Here is a 22,673-nt window from a genome sequence, read left to right as displayed (position 1 = left end):
GTCAAGCCCCAGTAACAAAGAGTTTTCTGGCCCCAAATGCCAGTAGTGTCTAGATTTACAAACCCTGGACCATGGTATTTCCCTGAGGTTATTTACTAACCTCACTGAAAAAAAAAAAGTTAATAAAACCTATGTGAAAAAAATCGACATAATTTAAACTTAATGAATTAATTCTGCTTCCAACTAATCACTGCTCTCTCCCTTTATCTCATGCCAACCATCTGTTAATAATCTTTCTATAATTTAATGGGACAATATTGAAGCACAACTTTTTTTCACCTAAGAAAATGTTTTCAGAGCCCCAATTTTCTGTCACCGCTCTCAGTCTCCATCCTTTTTAGAATATTAACAATGTTCAGTGATCACATTTGGACATTATTTTCATATGCTCTCATTTAAAGCAAAATCAGGGAGTTCCCTGGTGGTCTAGTGGTTAGGATTCAATGCTTTCACTGCCGAGGGCCTGGGTTCAGTCCCTGGTTGGGGAACTGAGATCCCGCAAGCCTCAAGGCATGGCCAAAATAAATTAATAAGTATTATAAATAAAGTAAAATCAAGCTCTCATTTATCTCACTGACCTTTCTGGCCTTTACTTTCTCTTCCCCATATTTTGCTCATTCTTTCCATCTGTAAGGTCATGTTTCTTGCGAAGAGGAACAATCCTGCTTTTCTACTAGATAAATACAACACAACTTAAACCAGAAGCTCTGTTCTCCTTATCTTTCAGGTGCCCCAATGAGGCATGTGGCTATTCTGGGACATGGCTGTGCAGACATGTTCACTAGTTTGCTATTAGTGAGACAGGCAGAGGCAGAGTCACTGTCCTGTCACTGGCTGTACTTAGAGGCCAAGGTGTGGGGACCAAGAGGAATGCTTTTCACTGCATGTGCTCCATGCTGGGAGCAGCTCCAGTCTTTTCCTGGGGCCGTTTTGTTTCTTGGTATTGATGGCAGTTGTCGAGATCAAAGAGGAACTAGTGAGACAGGGGTAAATAGCTTCACTCTCAGGGTACCTGAAAGGAGCAAATGCTGATGGAAACTCTGAAATGCAAGGGGAGCAATAAATTCTTTCTTTAGCCATACCCAGAAACAGCAAATAGGTAGCTCTTTTCAGATGCTTCTAAGTTTTCAAATTACAACTGTGATACCACTCAGAATCTAGTGGCAAAAAATAAGCCTTCCCCAATACCTTTGTGTTTTAGAGCTAGAGATTCATTCATTCATTCAGATATTTATTGAATATGTCTACATGTACCAGGCACGAAAATAAACCAGGGAAACTTCTAAACATTTGGAAATTTCGAGTGTGTGTTTGAGAGAGAAATGATGAGTGCATACCTAATTAGTAGTCAAAATATTTACATAATTCATCTCCTTCCTTCCATGGGGTAATAATTGCTCTGCATGCATGAATCCCCAGGTATTTGTATAGACAGTGTGTTTGAGATGGCAGAGGGTAAATCAGCTGGAGTCCTTCCCCTTCAGCCTTAAGACTACCTTTTGGGATTAGAGAATTGAGACACAGATTTAACAACTAATTATTAGCATAGTGTATAGCACAGCAAGTTAATGCCATAGTCTGAGCAGCTACCTGGGTCTTCTAACTTTCAACCTTGTCATTGTTCTAAAAATATGCATGAGAGAAGATTGTTTGCAGAAAACACTTTCCGCCACTGTACCAAGTTGGTTTCTATCCAGAAAGCCTTCTGGCTGAAACAATGGATAGGATAATGAAATGAAGCAACAGAGTTTGGGGTTCAGAGCTGAGGTGGAGGGATGAAATGGAGAGGGAAAATTAGAAGAAGCACAGAGTGAGCAGACTATATTTTAGTTGTGGCAAAGCATGTAAGATAAAAGTGATGCATTTGGTGTCTCTGGAGTACAAGTGGTATGTTGGTACTGTAAAAAAGGGAAAAAACGCAGTAAGATTTTGCTTTATTCTTCAACTAATGGCTTACACTCAAAGTAGCATGTCCGGTATTCAAAGACTGCTGCAGCAGAGCCTGAACTTGCTTTTTAAAAAGTGTTCTCTCTTACTAGATTCCTGTAAGGACCCTACTCTTCAGCAAAATTGGACAAAGCACTCTTCCCCAATCCTCTGCATAGACTTCCTAGTACCATTCCTTTACCCAGGCCATCCCATCTTCCTGAGTTGCCCTTCTCTAATCTCTGCCTACCTCTTATCTTACCCATCTTTCAAGAGCTATTCCAAATTCTAACTTCTGGAAGATTCTAACTTCAGAAGCCTTTCTGGATTGTTTCCACATGAATAAAGTCTCTCAATTCTTTGACTTCCTTAAGCAGTTTCTTTTCTGGTCCCCTCCATGGACCAAATTGTAAGCAAGCTGACGGCAGGAACGTGGGGGGCTCTACACTGTTTAGCAGAGTGCTGTGCAATTTTGTAGGCTCTCTCGGCATATATGTATGTATATATTTTAATTTTTCTAAAAATTGCCTTTAAAAAATTTAAAATCTTCTCAGATTTAGAAAACTGTTGTTTCTTATTGTTTTTATTAAATGTTATCTTCTCCAAAGATTGAGAGGTCCAAGAATGCAGCTAAGGGGCAGAAATAGAGAATGGATTTGGAAGAAGCAAAGTTTCTGGCTAAGATATAGGGACAAGTATGAGTTTAGGTACAGGGAGATATTGGAAAAGAGAATCAGAGAGACAAAAGGAGCCTGAAGATGGTGGCTTATAACCTGGGGAAATGGAAAGAAAAGACAAAGGAGCCAGAAAGAGAAGGAACTGTAGAAATTTTGAGATACAAATATTGAGATGGATGGAGGAACAGTCAAGAGACTAAAAGGGTTATGTCAAAGGGAAAGACCTTAGCTTTTGCTCGTCTTTGGGAGGTTCCTTTTCATACATGTCAGAAAAGGAAATGGAAAACAATACAGAAGTAAGCAAGTAAGCATATCCTCTTTATAACCTCCTGCTGGTCCCTTCCTTGGAAATTGAAATGACTCATGGAGGCATATGAGAATAAATAAACACTTCCCAGGAACTGTCTCTGTCCTTAGCAAGGTTCTGCTGCAGCTGTTTCCTCCAGAATCCTGCACGATCTGGTTCAAGACATGACTGTGTCTTTCCCCTCCGTGTCTCTACATATATTTCAGGTCCCTGGGGCTTGCTTATGTCTATTGCCTTAGTGCCTCTGCTCTGTTCCTCTAACTGTGGGCTGTATGTCCCCATCCACTTCTGTAAGTTGTTTATGGTATCTTATCACTTGTGCAGTTCCCCTTATTTATTTATTTATTATTTTTTTGGCTGCGTTGGTCTTCGTTGCTGCTCGCAGGCTTTCTCTAGTTGCGGTGAGCAGGGGCTACTCTCTGTTGTGGTGTGCGGGCTTCTCATTGTGGTGGCTTTTCCCATTGCAGAGCATGGGCTCTAGGCACGCGGGCTTCAGTAGTTGGGGCATGCGGGCTCTATAGTCGTGGCTCACAGGCTCGGTAGTTGTGGCTCGCGGGCTTAGTTGCTCCGCGGAATGTGGGATTTTCCTGGACCAAGGCTCGAACCCATATGTCCCCTGCATTGGCAGGCAGATTCTTAACCACTGTGCCATCAGGGGAGTCCCTGCAGTTCCTCTTTTGACTGTCTGAAGTCTCATCTATGTCTGTGCCTTTTCCTTTTGCCTTCGTCTTTTATTTTTCTCTCTGTGCTCTCCCACTCTGCTTCTGTCACTGCTTTTCTTTACCAGTTGGCTTACTGTGATCCCATCCCCATAGCAACCCCTCTCTGGGGAAGAATGAGGAGAAAGGGAAGGAAGAGGGAGCCTAGGATTAGATGGACAGTGAGAAGCTGGATTGGAGTTGGAGGCTGACCTTTTGGATTGAGTCCTGGAACAGAGTACAGACACACTATGTAGGTGGATGCCAGCCAAATTACACAAAATCCTAAGGGAGCATATATTGGGTGCCCAAATCCAGCCCCAGCTTGTCAATTCATTCTGTTTTTCATTCTGCCAGTCGTGTCATCTTTTATTCCCTCTCCTGTGATCCAGAGTAACTCTTTCTTTCTGTTTGTAAGCTTTATGATTTTTATACCTGTGTGGTTTTGGGTGTATTGTACTTTGAAAAGTGATTTTCTTAAAGATTCATGAATATTCACGTTGGAACCACAAGGTCTTTCTTTAGATGTACTAGGGTTTTTCACTAGGATTCCATCTGGACGCCTTAATTTTTTTTTTTTTTCTTTTGGCCATGCCGTGAGGCTTGCAGGATCTTACTTTCCCAACCAGGGATTGAAACCAGGCCCTCGGCAGTTGAAAGCACAGAGTCCTAACCACTGGACTGCCAGGGAATGCCCTGGACACTATAATTTAAGTGATAGTGGAGAACACTTGGAATGGCCTTAGAAAAGGACAACAAAAAGTCAACTGTGAAATGATATTGTACATTCTCATCTAGGACCAGAATGGTAGATAAGAGATTTAATAAGCAAGTAAGAAGATTTTACCAACAATAGGATTTGTTTTACATAAGGAAAGTTTACTCAGTGAGGTAATGGAATTATTCTGCCCAGAGATACCTTTAAAACCAGATAGGATCCATCTATCTGTAAAGGAAATGGGCTAGATAAGTACTTCTCAAACCTGAGCTCCCTTTCCCATTGCTTCCCTTGACCCCAACTGGAGAGCTTGTTAAACACAAATTCCTGAACTCCACCCCTTAGAAGTTCGGATTCTTAGGTCAGGAGAGAGGGGAGTTTAAGTGGGGGTAGAGGGTTTTTTATTTGCATTTCTAACGGACTCCCTGGAGATGCTGATGCTGCTGGTCCAGGGACCACAACTTGAGTAGCACTAGTCTGGATGATTTTGAGAGTCAGGGAATACAACTGACATACATGGTACATAAATGTGTGGATATTGCATTGCTCTTTGATTAAAAATATCTTTTTCTTTGGGAATGGAGGAGTGTGAACGAGCTAAATCAGATAGGTTTTGTTTCTTTGTGCCCAGCTGCAAGCTGTGGTACCATTTGACTCCTTTCTTTGTTCTGTAGAGTGACCAACCATCCCAGTTTACCCAGGGTCTTTCTGTGCTAAACTGGGACAGTTGAGGGAACCTGGACATTTGGGTAACCTCTCCATTCACATGAGGCTGGATAACATATAATAAAAACAATAAGAAACAGCAGTTTTCTATATCTGAGAAAAGGAAAAATGAATTTGAGTCATAAATTAGGACTAGAAATGTGGTTTTTAGTCCTAATTCATAACTTATTAATTTTATGTCTTTAAACTGGGCATTTAAATCTCCCTGTTTCAGTTTCTACCTGTAAAATGGAGATAGCATTACCTACTCTTCTTACTTCACAAAAAAATTTTGAAGATCAATTAAAACAATGTATATAAAAGATTTTTATTAAAATACCATACACATGTTAAGACAGAGATGTAGCTCACTTTGTTTTTATTTTGAATTTATTATTTATTGCCAAAAAATAGCAACACAGCAATCCAATTCCTAAGTATACACCCAAGAGAAAAGAATTCAGGGGCTTTCCTGGTGGGGCAGTGGTTGAGAGTCCGCCTGCCGATGCAGGGGACACGGGTTCGTGCCCCGGTCCGGGAAGATCCCACATGCTGCGGAGCGGCTGGGCCCGTGAGCCATGGCTGCTGAGCCTGCGCATCCGGAGCCTGTGCTCTGCAACGGGAGAGGCCACAACAGTGAGAGGCCTGCGTACCGCAAAAAAAAAAAAAAAAAAAGAATTCATATGTATGGCAAATGACAGGGATGTTTTATAATAGCTCCAAACTAAAAACAATAATGGAGTAGTGTGAATGTGTACATCAACAGGAGGCTGGATACATAAATTTTGGCATATCCATAAATGGAATACTACTCAGCAGTAACAAGGAATGAATTGCTGATTCACACCATGTAATACTCATAGACACTATGTTAAGTGAAAAAAAAAAATCCTAGCACAAGAGAGTGCATACTATATGATTCCATTTACATAGAGATCAAGAACAACAAAATTAATGATGACAGAAGTCAGTATAGTGGGTTCCTCTGGGGAGGGAGGCTATAGACAGGCACAAGGAAACCTTCTAGGGAGCTAGAAGTGTTCTAGAATCTGGATCTTAATCTGGGTGGTGGTTGTACTGTTCAGGTGAATATGGATGTAAATATTCACCCAGCTGTATACTTAACATTAACGCATTTTTACCTGCTCACCCAGCTGTATACTTAACATTAACGCATTTTTACCTGCTTTCCTGTTTGTGTATTATACTTAAGTAAAGCAGAAAAAAGAAAGATAAAGACATAAAAGGAAGAAAGAACTCATCCTCACTTCTAACACCACTAGAGGGCAAATTCTTTTTTTTTTTTTTTAATGTTTCAACTCTAACAGCTCAGCACTGTTAAGAGGCTCGGTTTTGTAATTTGAACATCTACTGTGTGAATCTAGAGGTTATCCCCTCGCTTGAAGTTGGTGGTCAGACATCTCCATTTCTAGACTTGAGCAACATGTGACAGTAAAGGGAAGTGGAAGCCCTGTGTCACTGGTTCAGGAAGAGGGCTAGGTTTACATCAACATTGCAGCCAATCTTTTTGTTGTTGTTTTTCCTTCCTTTTCTTCTTAGTTTTCACCTTTGTGTCCTTATGCCTGCTTTTCTTTCTGTATTTGTTTTTCTTTCTTTCTTTCTGTGGCTACGCATCTTATGGGATCTTAGTTCCCCCACCAGGGGTTGAACCTGGGCCCTCCGTAGTGAGAGCATGGAGTCCTAACCACTGGACCACCAAGGAATTCCCATGCCTACTTTTCTTAGATTGATTTTTCACCCTCCCCGCCAAATAGCATACCCTTAGGGACAGGGGGGTCTTCAAATTTTCTTCATCTCTGGTCAGTAGCCTACTTTCTCATCTTTTCTACATGTGTCTGATTAAACTCAATGGTATATGCTGACATTTTCTTTTATGAGTCTATCCCAGGGACTTACATCCTGTCCCCCCTGCCCAAAGAGCCTTCCAGTAGCCTTTACAGCTGCATTCTCAGACTTTATTTGTTTGGGAACAGTGCCTGTGACAATTCCCACTCTCATTAAGCCTCCCATCCACACCTCCAGGGAATTCTCCCCATTTTAGTGCTTTCCCACCCTGATTTCTCCTCAGCAGCTGTTCTGGGTCTAATGTGTTTCCTTCACCTTCAGCCTTCCTCAGGAAAAAAGAAAACTTAGGAAGAAAGAAGTCATTTATTTCTCAGGAAGGATTAGTCAGCTGACCAAGTTGTCTAAGGGTCTAAAAAGGGGGTGGGGGAATGATCAGAAATACATAAGTGGAAGGAGAGCAGAAAACATGAGTCACATTATATTGCCTTCCCTTTTAAATTGAGTAGTTTTAGTTTTTAATCTCTGTAACATCGGTGTTTGTTTCATAGAAGGTACTTAATAAATAGTTGCCAATATATAAAAAAGGTGAATGCATGAGACTAAAGCTATACAGTATGATTAAAAAATGACAGGAATTGCAGCAGGAATCAGGGTGCTGAGGACACTTTGTAAGATGCAAATCTGTCGGACGGTGGGTGCATGGGTGCATTTATCTGTCAAAAGTCATTGCCCTGGACACACAGCATGTAAATGAAATTGACTTCAAAAAATAGAATCAGGGTGCTGCAGGTACGTAAAGAACGGGACGATTTTGTAAAGATCCGAGGCCGTGTGGTAATGTGAAATGTGCAATATACACAGAAAAGAGAAGAGGGGAGAAGGGAGGCAGAAGGGGAGAGAAAAGAACAGAAAACAAGACCAGACCAGACCCGAGGCTAAACAGTCGGGGTAAGGTCGAAGAGCAGGGGGGATGCAGACGGCAGTACACTGCCGAGTGGCGCTGAAAGGGCGGTTTGGGATTAGTTGCCTAGAACAAAAACCCGCCCTAGAGGCAGAACCCTTGTGGAACATTTTGCATCTCCCTAGAGATGCTTCAGATTCAGGAAATTACAGCTTTCTCCGAGGACCGGGGCGGGCGCGCCCGCCGGGCCCCCTCAGCATCTGGCCGGGGGCGGGGCTCAGGCGCGGACGTGCGAGAAGGCACAGCGCCCCTGGCGCAGCATCCTGTCCAGCCCCCGGCCGTGCGTCCCCGCCCCAGACGGTCACTGCACGTGTGTTTAACGTCTGTGTCAGCTCTTGGTCTCTTCGTCGGGCCAATTTTGGCCAAGGAGGGAGAGATACCAGTGAGAGTAGAGAGCAAGTGAAGGGAAAGGGGGCTTGGAAACTGGATGGGGGGGGGGGGGTGTGAGTGCAGGAGAGGGAGAGAGCTGGTACCGAGAGAAGAGGTGATTTAGAACGAATAAGCCGCTGAGAAAGACGCTGCAAGATTGGGAGGGGAAGAGCAGTTAAGAATTAACGGAGGGGGCTTCCCTGGTGGCGCAGTTGTTGGGTGTCCGCCTGCCGATGCAGGGGACACGGGTTCGTGCCCCGGTCCGGGAGGATCCCACATGCCGCGGAGCGGCTGGGCCCGTGAGCCATGGCCGCTGAGCCTGCGTGTCCGGAGCCTGCGCTCCGCAACGGGAGAGGCCTCAACGGTGAGAGGCCCGCGTACCGCAAAAAAAAAAAAAAAAAAAAAAAACCCGCAAAAAAAAAAAAAAAAAAAAAAAACCCGCAAAAAAAAAAAAAAAAAAAAGAATTAAGGGAGGCATCAAAGAAGAGCATACACTTGTGTAGGGAAATGGAGAAAAAACAGGTTGCAGGCAAACAGGGAGTTGTTTGGCGCACTACCATGGCTGAAGAAGTGCTTGAGAGGAGAAACCAGGAAAGTGGAAAAAACTCGAATTCTGGGACTCTTCTTTTCCTGCCTCATTCATTTTCCCTTCAGTTGAGATGTAAATACATTCCTCTGTTGGTGTTTATCTTTCTGTTTTTGTACCGTGGAGAAAAATAAGCCAGGGCCCCGTTTTAAAAAACGAGGCGATTTATGTATCATGACATGCTGTTTGTGCATTATATTTTAATTATGAACTTGGTAGTGCCCTTTCATGTAAACTTTTTAGGACTTTGGGTAAACATAATCAGCAAATAATATATGTGTCTTCAAAACAGCATGCGACATATTGTAGAAAGTTAATCATTAGAAAATTCAACGTGTTCTACTTTAAACACACCTATTGTGCCACATTAAAATCTTGAATTTGCGAAGAAATTAATTAGAACAATTTATATTGATATTATAGAATTATGCAGGATTTAAAAAAATTATGTAGAGATTGGCTTTATTTTTTAAAACAGGCTCCCACAGTGTGTTTTAAAATACGACTCAGCAGCAAGCAGTGATAGAAATCAGTAAGTGTAGAATAAGCAAATTAATGATCTAGGTTTAATAATGAGTTCTATTTATAATGATTTATTGAGGGACCTGATTCCACTAAGGTCCTTGTTCTCTAACAGTCTCCGCATCCCATTTCTTCACACATGATTTCATTAGGTAACTGGGTGATGGAGGTGGTAACATTTTGGCTCCAGCTTCCAACTTTTGTGACTTCCACTTACCAACTGTAAAAAGGAATATTAGAAGACACAGAAATCCCTGGCAACAGTCTCACAGTGCATCGCTGTACACTTCAGCCGTCCTTACAGCCCTCTTCCCTATACCATCTTCAGCACTGATATAAAATGCAGTGTGACTGCCACCTTTTTGGGGGTTGCAGAAAATGACGTGTAGCTAAGGAAGATAGGAAGACTGCATTTGGAGATCATCCAACAGTCCACTAAGTTAGCCACTCGATTAGCCATTTCTTTAATCCAGTCCTGAGTTTTCCCCTCCTTAAAAGAGGGCAGTCTAGGTCAATTATATTTCAAAAACAAACAAATTATAGAAAAAGAGATTTGTGGTTACCAGAGGCGGGGAGTGAAGGGAGGAGGAACTGGTTGAAGGCGGTCAAAAGGTACAAACTCCCAGTTATAAGATAAATAAGCACCAGGATGTAGTGTACAACATGATAAATATAATTAACACTACTGTATGTTATATATGAAAGTTGGTACAAGACTAAATTCTAAGCATTCTCATCACAAAAATTTTTTTCTATTTAAAAAATTTTTTGTCTATTTGAGATGATCAATGTTCACAAAACTTACTGTGATAATCACTTCATGATGTACACAAGTCAAATCATTATGCCGTACACCTTAAACTTATACAGGGCAGTATGTCACTTATATCTCGATAAAATGGAAAAAATATTTGGAGGGCAGTGTTATGTTCAAAGTAGCTGCTTAGGGATTTAGGTATGATACTGCGTTGGCCAAAATGTTTGTTCCGGTTTTTCCATAAGCTCTTATGAAAAAATCCCGAACAAAGTTTTTTGCCAGCCCAATAATATCTATACTGTGTTTCTATATAGATAAGTAAAAAGAACAGGTGAACCTATCCGCCCTGGGTGAACCTAGGGAACAAGTTTGGGAGGTCACACTCAACCTTGGTAAGTGTTGTTCCCAGTCCCTATTATGTGGTGTGAGAGAAATTTGGAGAACTTCCTATTGCTTAGTCTCTGGCCTTTTGCATCTCCATCTTGGTGGGCCCACTTTGTTGCATTCTCTAACAGGAAGTCCTCAGAGGTTTTTTACTTTCTCGGGATGTCTGTATCCCACCCAGATGTATCCCATTCTCTCTCTCTTCACCCTCTCCTCCTGCTGCACTGCCCCATCCCATTCTTTCCCCTGACTTGGGCCTAGTATAACCCTATACTACGGATTTTTACAACTTTATGGCCCTATTCCACTTGATTCATCAACTGCCTAACTCGGAATTTGGCAAACTTCACTGTAAAGCATCGGATCCTAAATATCTTAGGCTTTGCAGGCCATAGAGTCTGTCATAACTATTCAGCTCTGCCCTTGTATAAATGAGTGAGCATGGCTGTGTACAGTAAAACTTTACCTATGGACACTGAAATTTGAATTTTATATAGTTTTTACAAGTCAACGAAATAAAGTTCTTATTTTTATTTTTTTCCAAAAATGTAAAAATGTTCTTAGTTTATGGGTGGTACAAAAGCAGGCACTGGGCTCTCCAAATCCATTATTCCTGAAGGATACCCCTCTGTTTTTTTTTTCCTTTTGGTGTTTCTTGTTGACAAAGACAACCCTGATAAGTGGCAGGAGTGTTTCTTCCCTCAGGTAGGCTCCACCTAGGAGGATGTCTGTCTACAGTCACTTGTCCTCAGCCACAAACTTACTGCACCCAGCTATGCTTCCTGTTTATGATCAGCTGCTTAAGAAGGGAGGAAGAACAGGCCCCATTTCTGGGAGGAAAAGGGTAGGGGGTGAGAACAGGAAAACACTGGCTATCCTAGATAGTTTTTTCTGAACCTACATTGGCTGTATCTGTCTCTTAATCTACAGGAATATACTATAGTACAGTCAGACAGCTAGTTCTGCCCCAAATCGTGGGTCCTTGAGCAAATTACTTATAGATTTCTCATGGCAAATGAGGATGATAATAATAAATTTAAACTATTGTTGTGAATTGTAAATGATGTAACCTGATAAGAACCAGGCACATAATAAAAACACCTTCAGTTTATCAAGAACCTCTTACTACTACTATAGAGGAGAATAGTTCTGTGATGATTTGTTTGAACTTCTCCCATGTAATTGGAGAATCTCTGGAAAGTCTTTAGGTTCTTTGAAAAAATGGGGATCTAGGCTTTAATTCATGACCTGCAGCAGCTTCTGTATCTCTGAGCATATGCATTCTGCTATGAAATTAAATAGATACATTTGTTTCTTTTTTTTTTTTTTAATTTGACAAACACTTATGTGACACTTAATATATACTGGCACTATGCTAAGTACTTTACTCATATTAAATGATTTAATTATCATAATGAATCTTATGAAGCAGACTCTATTATTACCTTCATTTTACAGGTGAGGAAATAGAAGCACAGTGAGACTAAATGACCTTCCCCAAATCACACAATGCAAGTGTCAGAGCTAGGATTGAAACCCAGGATGCCTGGCTTCAGAATCCATGCTCTTAGCTACAGTTGCTTTAAAGGAATTTTTTTTTTTTTTTTTTTGGCTGCACTGCGCAGCTTGTGAGATTTCAGTTTCCCGACCAGGGATTGAACCCGGGTCACAGCAGTGAAAGCGCTGAATCCTAACCACTAGACCGCCAAGGAACACCCCCCAAAAATATTTTTTTAATAGAAATAAAACGTAAAAACGGGGTTTCCCTGGTGGCTCTGTGGTTAAGAATCCGCCTGCCAACGCAGGGGACACAGGTTGGAGCCCTGATCCGGGAAGATCCCACATGCCGCAGAGCAACTAAGCCCGTGTGCCACAACTACTGAGTCTGCACTCTAGAGCCCGCGAGCCGCAGCTACTGAAGCCTGCACACCTAGAGCCCGTGTGCCACAACAAGAGAAGCCACTGCAATGAGAAGCCCGCGCACCGCAACGAAGAGTAGCCCTGGCTCATCGCAACTAGAGAAAGCTCACATGCAGCAGCGAAGACCCAACGCAGTCAAAAATAAATAAAGAAAATAAATAAATTTTTTAAAGAAAGTAAAAACGTGTACATAACCCCAACCCACTTGAATTTAAGCTCCACGGGAGCAGGGACTGGCGTTCTCTTACCAGCACAATATCCTCAGTATGTAAAACTGGGCCTGGCAACATAGCAGAGGTAAACAAATGCATAAATGAATTAACCCAGATCTATATCCCATTGTGGGCTTTTCAGGCCATTTGTCTTTCTTCCTCATTCTTGCTATCAGTATGTTGATCTGTTTCTGCTTATTAACGGTATCGAGAGGGAGCTGGCCTGAGAATATCAAGCTAAGACTCAAAGCTCTTAAAGGGCCACTTGTCAAGAGTATGAAATTTAATGGATTATCTTGTTCCTCTTAATTTTGTAAAAACATGTATAAACTTGTTTATTTACAAGTAGCTTAAAACAGCCATTTACGTGTAATTGGAATTAAGTTGGATTAAAAAGTCCACCTGGAACTTAATATTTAAAGAATTTAGACTGTGATTTTAATCAAAGTAACTTCCCCCCCCCCCCATTTGAACACTTAAACAGTTATAGGATTATAGGGTCAGGCCATCAAAGTAAACACTCATTGCACACATTTTTGAAATAAGTACACATTCATTCAATACATCTGCATCCCACCATGGAAGAAGTACTCAGGGCTTTACACCATGGGATTGTGCAGATTCATGTCCAATGGAGACGGAGAGCCAAAGAGGATGAGGAAAAACAGGACAAGAGGGGAGATACAGATACTGCCTGCATCCCTGGGTAGCATTAGCACGAAATAAATTCCGTTGGAGGAGGGGAGAAGCAGAAGAAAAAAGGGTGGGGAGACTTTGGTCAGCTCTTGAGTGATGGAACTGGTCGCCACGGAGATTTGGCTGACGGTCGACGGTTTATGAAGCACGTCTGCACTCTCTTACGTAGCAGCCTCCTAAAAAAACGCGGGCAGGCGGGGCTAACCTACAGGGTAGACACAGACCAGAAGAGATTCTTGGGTTTCTGGGCCCGCCTCATCCAAATATTTCTGTGACTGCCTGATTCAATTTGAGGCTGAAAACAAGAAGTCTGAATGGCCTCAATTATTGGTAAGAAAGTTGCGTAAATTAGGGAAGCCGATTTTTCACTACACAGAAAGACCACATGACGCTTGTAAAGGAAGCATATGTGGGAGACATAGAATGATTACAAGTACAGTGGCCAGAACCCTGTGTGGCACCTGCTTGGCACTGTACAAAATCTGTCGTCTGCATATAGTGTGGACAGTTTTAATGAGGAGATCTCACGATTCAAAGTTTAGCTTGAGAGACCTTTGCCTTAACTGTTTCACAGCCCTTCCTCTTTGAGTTGCTAAAGACAATGCTAAAATATTACCATGACCAAGTGTATGCGTAAAGGTGAAGATTTTTAGCCTGTTCAGACTACGCCCTGTCCTGAGGATTGGTTTTACTTTTTGCTAAAGTACCTTTAGTGATAGGGAGCACTATTCTTGCACTCCTGGAGGACTTTGGACTCTTGACCTCCCCCCTGCTAGGAGGGAATTAGAGCCCAGACCTTCTCTAAGAGTGGGCGGTGAACCACTGAGAAAGCAGACAATGCCCGTGAGGTCTCCACACTATAGTTCATCTGATGACCCAGGGGAGGTCAGATTCTTCTCCTCCCCCTTCGTACACACCCAAGGTTTGGCAGCTCCTTTGGCTGTTTTCTGATCTTGCACTTTTTTGGGGACTGTGATAAGAGCTTATTATGGTCCCCCTACCCCTCAGAAAAGTACACTGAAATACAATACTTGCATTTACTTTTGGGGGTTTGTATACCTGCCTGGTCCATCTTAGAACCCCATATGAATAAACACCACCCTAGAGCTTCAGTAGCTTTTTTCTTCGTATAGAACTTGATGGATTTTTTTTCAGCGGAGTTGGGCTCACCAAAGTTAGGGAAGATCACTGCTTAAAGAACATAGACATTTAATTATGAAACGTACTAGAAAGTGGCTTTGCTTCCTCCATCATCAACAGATTGGCACTTGCTTATGGTTTTTTGAAAACGTGGATGTGAGTCAGCATGAGCACTTCAGTTATCGCTCTTCAGTGGCTGCCTTCCTGTAAATGAGCCAGGCAGGGGTATCCTGGTGATAGTGTCAGACTAATAGTCATACAGAGAAGGAAGGACATTTATAGTTTTAGAGCATTGCTAGAGTAAACTTAAGGAACTCAAAGAAAGCTCTTTGCTTCCTGCAAGCAATACTCCGTGTTCCCTGTTGGCCCTTGTATAGAAATTGACATTTAAAATACTTGTTTACAATCAGCAATCACATTCCTTGGTATTTATCCAAATGAGTTGAAAAGCTGCATCTACACAAAAACCTGCACGTGAGTATTTATAACAGCTTTATTCATAGCTGCCAAAACTTGGAAGCAACCGAGATGTCCTTCAGTGGGTGAAGAGATAAAATATGGTATACCCAGACAATAGAATATTATTCAGCACTAAAAAGAAATGAGCTATCAAGCCATGAAAAGGCATAGAGGACCCTAAAATGCACATTAGTAAGTGAAAGTAGCCAGTCTGAAAAGGCAACATACTGTATGATTCCAACTATATGATGTTCTGCAAAAGGTGAAACTGTGTAGAGAGTAAAATGATCGCTAGTTGCCAGGGATTGGGGGTGGGGGGTGGGGGGGAGGGGTGAACAGCTGGAGGTTTTTTAGGGCAGTGGGACTATTCCATATGATACTGTGATGATGGATGACTGGTCCAAATTTGTAAAATGTTCAAGACCAAGAGTGAACCCTAATGTAAACTATGGACTTCGGGTGACTAAGGTATGTCAGCGAATGTTCATCAGTTGTAACAAATGTACATACTAATTCAAGATGTTAATAATACGGAAGGTGAGGAAGTCTATGGGTACTTTCTAAGCAATTTTTCTGTAAACATGAAACTGCTCTCTCCAAATATAACCTATTAATTTAAAAAAATTGGTTTATATGTCACTCTCCACCCCCTTCCATGAGACCGTAAAGGCAGGAACCATATCTTTTGTACCTGTATATTGCCGGAATCCGGGGAAAACAAGGAGAGTGTTCTATTATTAGTGCACTCTTATTAGTGAGTATCCCAACAATATCTCAGACTTCACACGTCTAAAACAAAACTCTTGACTTGACCCCTCCTCTCTCTGTTTTCCTGACTGAAGTAAATGGCAACTCCAGTTACCCAGGCCAAAACCCTTAGGATCATTCTTTTTTTTTTTTTTTGCGATACGCGGGCCTCTCACTGCAGGCCCAGCGGCCATGGCCCACGGGCCCAGCCGCTCTGCGGCATGTGGGATCCTCCCGGACCAGGGCACGAACCCGTGTCCCCTGCATCGGCAGGCGGACTCTCAAACACTGCGCCACCAGGGAAGCCCAGGATCATTCTTGACTCCTTTTTTTTTCCTCACGCCCAACATCCATTTAGTTACTCCTGTTGGTTGTATCTCGAAAATATATTTCAAATACAACGACTCACTACTGCCACTACTCCCACTGCCGTCCAAGCCCTCATCATGTCTCACCTGGACCATCGGCCTCCTAGTTGGTCTCTGTTTCCTCTCTTGCTCTCCTCTCTCATCTTCTCCATTCAACAGCAAATACCTTTTTAAAAACATACATCAACGAAGGTTACTCCTTCACCCCAAAACCTAAAATGGCTTTGTAGCTTCCTGGCTTCCTGTCGCATTTCAAATACAATCCAGGATCCAAGCCACCACTTACCGTGCCCCTGGGCGATCAGACTTCTACTTCTCTCTCCAACAGGTTTTCCATCCTCTCTGCTCCCAGTTCACCGCACTCTTGCACCTCAGTCTTTTGGCACCAGGCCAAGAGCACATCCTTCGCTTGGTGTCTTTGTGTTTGAAATGCCTTCCATTTGGAACAGTCTTCTCACAAACACTCCCAAGAATCGCTCCCTCACCGTCATTCAGGTTTCTGTTCAAATGTCATCTCTACTGAGATCTACCCTCAGCACCCTGCCTTAAATAACCCTCCTCCCCAACTCTTTATTACCATACCTTGCTCATATATTCTTCCAGGTGCTCCCTTATCATTACTTGACATTTGTTTGTTTGTTTGTTGTCTGTTGTAGTAGTCTGCTAGGGCTACCATAACAAAATACCACAGACTGGGTGGCTTTTTTTTTTTTTTTTTTTTTTTTGGCCACTCCGCACAGCAGCATGCGGGAATCTTGGTTCCCCGACCAGGGATCGAACCTGTGCCCCCTGCTTTGGGAGTGTGGAGTCTTAACCACTTGACCTCCAGGAAGTCCCTGGGTGGCTTAAATAGCAGAAATTTATGTTCCCACAGGTCTGGAGGCTGGAAGACCAAGATCAGGGCTGGTTTCTCCTGAGACCTGGCTCCGTGCAGGTGGCTGCCTCCTTGCTGTCTGTAACACCCCACCCTCTGGCCCCCCAAATTCATGCCCTTCTCACATGTAAAGTACAATTACCTCCACCCTAACAGCCCCCAAAGGCTTAACCCATTCCAGTATCCATTCCAACTACAAAGTCTCATCTGAATATCATCCAAATCAGGTGTGAGTTAGACACGAGGTATGATTCAACCTGAGGCAAAATTCCTCTCCAGCTGTGAACCTCTGAAAGCAGACACGTTATGTGCTTCCAAAATGCAGTGGTAGGACAGACACAGGATAGACAGTCCCATCCCAAAATGGGAGAGATCAGAAAGAAGGAAGGGGTGAAGAGTCCCAAACAAGTCCAAAACTTGGCAAGGTAAATTCCATTAGATTTTTTCCCCTTTTGTTTCTTATTGTGGTAACAAACACATAACATAAAATTCACCATCCTAACCACTTTTAATTGTACAGCTCAGTAATGTTAAGTATATTCATATTGTTGTGAAACAGATCTCCAGAACTTTTTCATCTTGCAAAACTGAAACTCTGCACCTGAAACTAACACATCGTTGTTAGTCAACTATACTTCAATAAAAGTAAGCAAAAACAAAAACAAAAACCTGAAACTCTGTACCCATTAAACCACAGGTCCCCTTTTCTTCCTGTCACCAGCTATAGGCAACCACCATGCAACTTTCTGTTTCTATGAGTTTGACGACTTTAGACACCTCATTTAAGTGGAATCATACAGAGTGTTTTTTGACTAATTTAGTTCAGTTAGCATAATACCCTCAAGGTTCATCCTGTTGGAGGATGTGACAAGACTTCCTTCTTTTTTAAGACTGAATACTATTCCATTGTATGTATACAGCACAGTTCATTTATCCATGCATCCACTGATGGACACTTGGGTTGCTTCACCTTTGGCTATTGTGAATAGTGCTGCTGTGAACATGGGTGTGCAGATACCTCTTTGAGCCCTTGCTTTCAATACTTTCAGTACCTAGAAGTTTTTCATTTTTTGAGGAACTGACATACTGTTTTCCATCGCAGTTGCACTATTTTATAATTCCACCAATGGTGCACAATAGTTCCAATTTCTCTACATCCTCATCAACACTTGTTATTTTCTGGTTTTCTTTCTTTCTTTTTTTTTTTTTTGTGGTACGCGGGCCTCTCACTGTTGTGGCCTCTCCCGCTGCAGAGCACAGGCTCCGGACGCGCAGGCTCAGCGGCCATGGCTCACGGGCCCAGCTGCTCCGCGGCATGTGGGATCTTCCCGGACCGGGGCACGAACCCGTGTCTCCTGCATCGGCAGGTGGACTCTCAACCACTGCGCCACCAGGGAAGCCCTTCTTTCTTTTTTTTGATGGTAGCTTTTCTTTTCTTTTTTTTGATGGTAGCTTTTCTTTCTTTTTTTTTTTCATCTTAATGACTGTGAAGAGAGATATCTCATTGTGGTTTTAATTTGCATTCCTCTGATGATTAACGATGTTTAGCATCTTTTCATATGCTTGTTGGCCATTTTTATATCATCTTTGAAGAAATGTCTGTTTATGTCCTTTGCCCATTTTCTAATCAGTTTATTTGATTATTTTGTTGATGAGTTCTTTATATAATCTGGATATTAACCCCTTATCAGATATATGATTTGCAAATATTTTCTCCCATTCCATAGGTTGCCTTTTCACTCTGTTATTGTGTCCTTTGATGAGCAAAAGTTTTTAAGTTTGATGTAGTCCCATTTGTTTATTTTTGGTTTTGCTGCCTGTGCTTTTGTTGTCATATCCATGAAATCAATATTCCATTAAATGTTAAGTCTCAAAAATAATTCTTATTGGCTCAGTGCTCTGACCTCCAGGCCCACTGAGGTGGCCCTGTTGCTCCCTGAGCCCTGGCCACTGGCCTGACCCACTGAAACTGAGGAGGAGAGACCCTTGCCTTGATGGCCTGTGTGCTCTGAGTCTGTGGTGGGAGTGGCAGCTCTCCTATATCATTCCCATGATATCATCATGAATCAGGGTCATTCTTCCCTTAAAGGATAACACATGTTGATAGATCTATTGCCCTATCCTGTAGAATCTCAGAAGTTGATAGCTTTCCTTCAATTTGTCTTATCTCTTCACCTTTTAGTCTAGTCTGGCAGTGTTTCTGCTGGTGTAACACCAACTCTATTGCTAGATTCTGCTGAGATGGCTGATTAAACCCAGGAATTTCACTCCTAATCCCTTTATCAGATGATTTTCCAGCTATACCCATGGTGTCCTCTCCAGAGCAAGCTTTCTTGTTTTTTGCCACATAGATAGGCTGAGAATTTTCCAAATCCTCAATTTCTTGTTCCTTTTTGCCTAACAATTCCTCCTTCAATTTATTTCTCTCCTCTCACATTACTACAAGCAGCAAGGGGAAATCATACCTTTAACAGTTTGCTTAGAAATCTCCTCAGCTAAATATCCTATTTTATCACAAAGTTTACTTTCCACAAAACACTAAAACACAATTCCACCAAGTTCTTTGGTACTTCATAACAAGGATCAACTTTCCCCAAAATTTCAATAACATGTTTCTCATTTCCATCTGAGACTTCACCAGAATCGCCTTTATCATTCATATTCCTACCAACAATTTCTTCCAGGTGATCTAGGCTTTTTCTAGCGTGTCTCAAAACTCCTCCAGCCTCTACCCACATTTTTAGGTATTTGTTATAGCAGCACCCCACTTCTTGGTACCGAAATCTGTATTAGTCAGGGTTCTGCAAAGAAACATAACCAATAGAATGTGTAAATACAGGTTTTCCCAGTTATCTGGAAGTACAGCCTTCTTATGAAACCTTTCTTAAGCTGAAATGGCATAAAACAAAGAGGCAATTACCTTAGGACACATCTTGCTAATGGGTGCACAGAATAAATCAAGATAAAGCAGAGATGCTCAGAGGCGTAGTTCAAAGCTATGGCAGCTTGACGCTGAAATGCTGAGTGTAGATCCTGGGGAAGGAACTTGCAGTGCCACTCTCAAAGCTGGGGCTGGCTGCTGTCTCTATAACGGCTTGTTGCAAAACAAATGCTTACTTAATGCTGTTTTCACTTTTCACCTTTTTCCCTGAAAGTGCAAATCCTCTTCTGATTTCTTTTGGTTAGTGAAAACAGGTACTAATGTTTGTATATCTTTCATGAAAGTGAAGTGGCATAAAGCGTACTTTCAAAAAGCAGGGGATACTTGTACGTAGAAAAAGATTTTTTTTGAGGGATTTGTTCATGTGATTATAGAAGTTGGCAAGTCCAAAATCTGCAGGGTGGGCTGGCAGGCTGGAGACCGAGGAAGAGCCAGTGATGCAGTTCAAGTACAAAGGCCATCAAGCTAGAGCCTCAGGAAAGCTGGCATTGCAGCTGAAGTCCGAAACGGTCTGCTGGTAGAATTCTTCTTGCGGGGGACCGGGTTGGGGTGGGGAGGAAGGTGTCCTTTCTTTGTTCTTTTTGGGTCTTCAACTGATTAGACAAGGCCTACCCACATTATGGAGGACAACCAGCTGTACTCGAAATCCATCCCTTAAATGTAAATCTCATCCCAAAACACCCCCCTTTCCATCTCCGGCCGCCACAACAAGAGGAGGTGCCACCGTGTCCGCGCATCTGCAATGGATGGTCGTGCAGAACGGCTTCAGCGTCTTGATCAAGAGGAGGAGGCAGATGAACGGCACCGAGCCCAGTAACCTGAAGGCCCGCAACTCCTTCCACTACAATGAGCTCATTCACCACAAGGCTGTGGGCGTGGAGCCGGCGGCGGCCGGCAAAGGGGTCGTGACGGTCACGAAGCAGAGATCCAGCCCGCGAAAGCTGGCCACCTGCTACGTGCGGACCAGCAACAACAAGAACGCCCGGGCCACCCTCACCAGCATCTGGCACATAATCCGAAACAACAAGTGGCGCCCGGATTTGCGCATGGCCGCCCTCTGCAGAGCCAGCAACGTCCTGCGCAGCCAGAAGCCTGTGATGGTGCCGAGGAAGCGGACCCATCCCGCCAAGAGCTCCTGAGCGATCTGTCCCCTTCCCCACAGCAATAAAGCTGTCAACCGGGGGAAAAACAAAACAAAACAACAACAACAAAACACCCTCACAGAAACATCCAGAATAATGTTTGACCAAATATCTAGGTATGGTGGCCCAGCCAGGCTGGCTCATAAAATTAACCTTTCACGGGCCTTCTACATTAAATTTTAAGCCCCATGAGGAGAGGGACATTGTCTTAGCGACGTTCATATAGCTTGTGCCTAGAACTGTAGCTAGCATGCAGTAGGTATTCAATAAGCAGTTGATGAAAAATGCATAAAGACTGACTAAATGACTGCTAGGGCTTTAGAGTTTATCAGGTTCCTTTCCACTTGCATTATCTGATTTCTTTATCCCCAAAATTCTTTGAGCTGGGTATCATGACCTCCAGTTAAATACTGAAATTGAGATATAGAGAAGTTAAATGACCAGTTCAAACGTCTAAGCTCTAAACTCTTCATGTTCCAGAGGTGGGACTCAGATTTCACTCTTTTTTTTTTTTTTTTTTTTGCAGTATGCGGGCCTCTCACTGCTGTGGTCTCTCCCGTTGCGGAGCACAGGCTCCGGATGTGAAGGCTCAGTGGCCATGGCTCACAGGCCCAGCTGCCCCGCGGCATGTGGGATCTTCCCAGACCGGGGCACGAACCCGTGTCCCCTGCATCGGCAGGCAGACTCTCAACCACTGCACCACCAGGGAAGCCTGCAGTTTTAAACTTATGAATTATTCCTGGAACTTTCCATTTAATATTTTTGGTGGGGTGTCTGTTGGCACTGGGGCGATTTTGGGGCTGAATTGTGGGGGGTTGTTGTATAAGGCAGTGGGTTGTTTTTTTTTTTTTGGTTTGAATTGTGACATAGACGCTCACTTCCCCCTCTTAGTAACCTGGTTCTTCCTTTTTCTTCAGCTCTGCCTTTGTCAACTATAATGATCTATTTATCTTCCTAGCTATTGTTTAGAGCATATTCTGACTTATTATTGATTATTTTAGCAATAAGTATAATAAACAGGATGCTATGGTATGGTAGAATCAATTTAATTTCTGCAAGTATTAAAAAGTACTTGATCCAAGGAGTTTCCTGGTGGTTCAGTGGTTAGGACTCCGTGCTTTCACTGCTGTGGGCCCAGGCTAAATCTCTGGTCAGGAAACTAGGATACCGCAAGCCATGGGGTGCGGCCAAAAGAAAAAAAAAAAGTACTTGATCCAAAAAAATTACTTTGCATTGACGACAGACTTAAAAGCATGAAATGAAGTTTCTGAAGAGACAGTACTAAATAAGGGCATATGTTCAAAGAAGTTTGGGGTATAGTATTAAACAGCAAAGTTCATTGTTTTCATAAGACATTCTTACAAATTAATTGTTCAATAGAAATTAATAATTGAGTTTCATTAAAAAATTGACAAGGAACAAGCCTAGTTGACTGATTAGGTACGGCTTAAAAGGTGAGTTGTGTTGGTGAAAGTGACAAGAGACAGATTATAAACTTTTAGTTGACATTGTGGTTTACCAATAAGAATTAAGAGTTTATGTCCAGGGCTTCCCTGGTGGCGCAGTGGTTGAGAGTCCGCCTGCCGATGCAGGGGACACGGGTTCGTGCCCCGGTCTGGGAAGATCCCACATGCCGCGGAGCGGCTAGGCCCGTGAGCCATGGCTGCTGGGCCTGCGCGTCCAGAGCCTGTGCTCCGCAACGGGAGAGGCCACAGCAGTGAGAAGCCCACGTAATGCAAAAAAAAAAAAAAAAAAAAA

At 42.7% G+C, this 22,673-nt stretch overlaps 1 protein-coding gene across 1 annotated transcript; it reads left to right on the top strand.

The window, feature by feature from the left end:
• Positions 1-7,925: 7,925 nt before the first annotated feature.
• Positions 7,926-20,912, top strand: LOC307060499 (large ribosomal subunit protein eL28-like; the record flags this gene model as incomplete). The annotated part of the gene is made up of 2 exons (XM_079714994.1): positions 7,926-8,197; positions 20,375-20,912. The coding sequence occupies 2 exons, from the start codon at positions 7,926-7,928 to the stop codon at positions 20,910-20,912; spliced, it is 810 nt and encodes a 269-aa protein (XP_079571120.1).
• Positions 20,913-22,673: the final 1,761 nt, after the last annotated feature.

Source organism: Hyperoodon ampullatus (genome assembly GCF_949752795.1).
Source record: "Hyperoodon ampullatus genome assembly, chromosome: 11".
Lineage (NCBI taxonomy): Eukaryota > Metazoa > Chordata > Mammalia > Artiodactyla > Ziphiidae > Hyperoodon > Hyperoodon ampullatus.
This window is presented reverse-complemented; position numbering and strand designations above follow the sequence as displayed.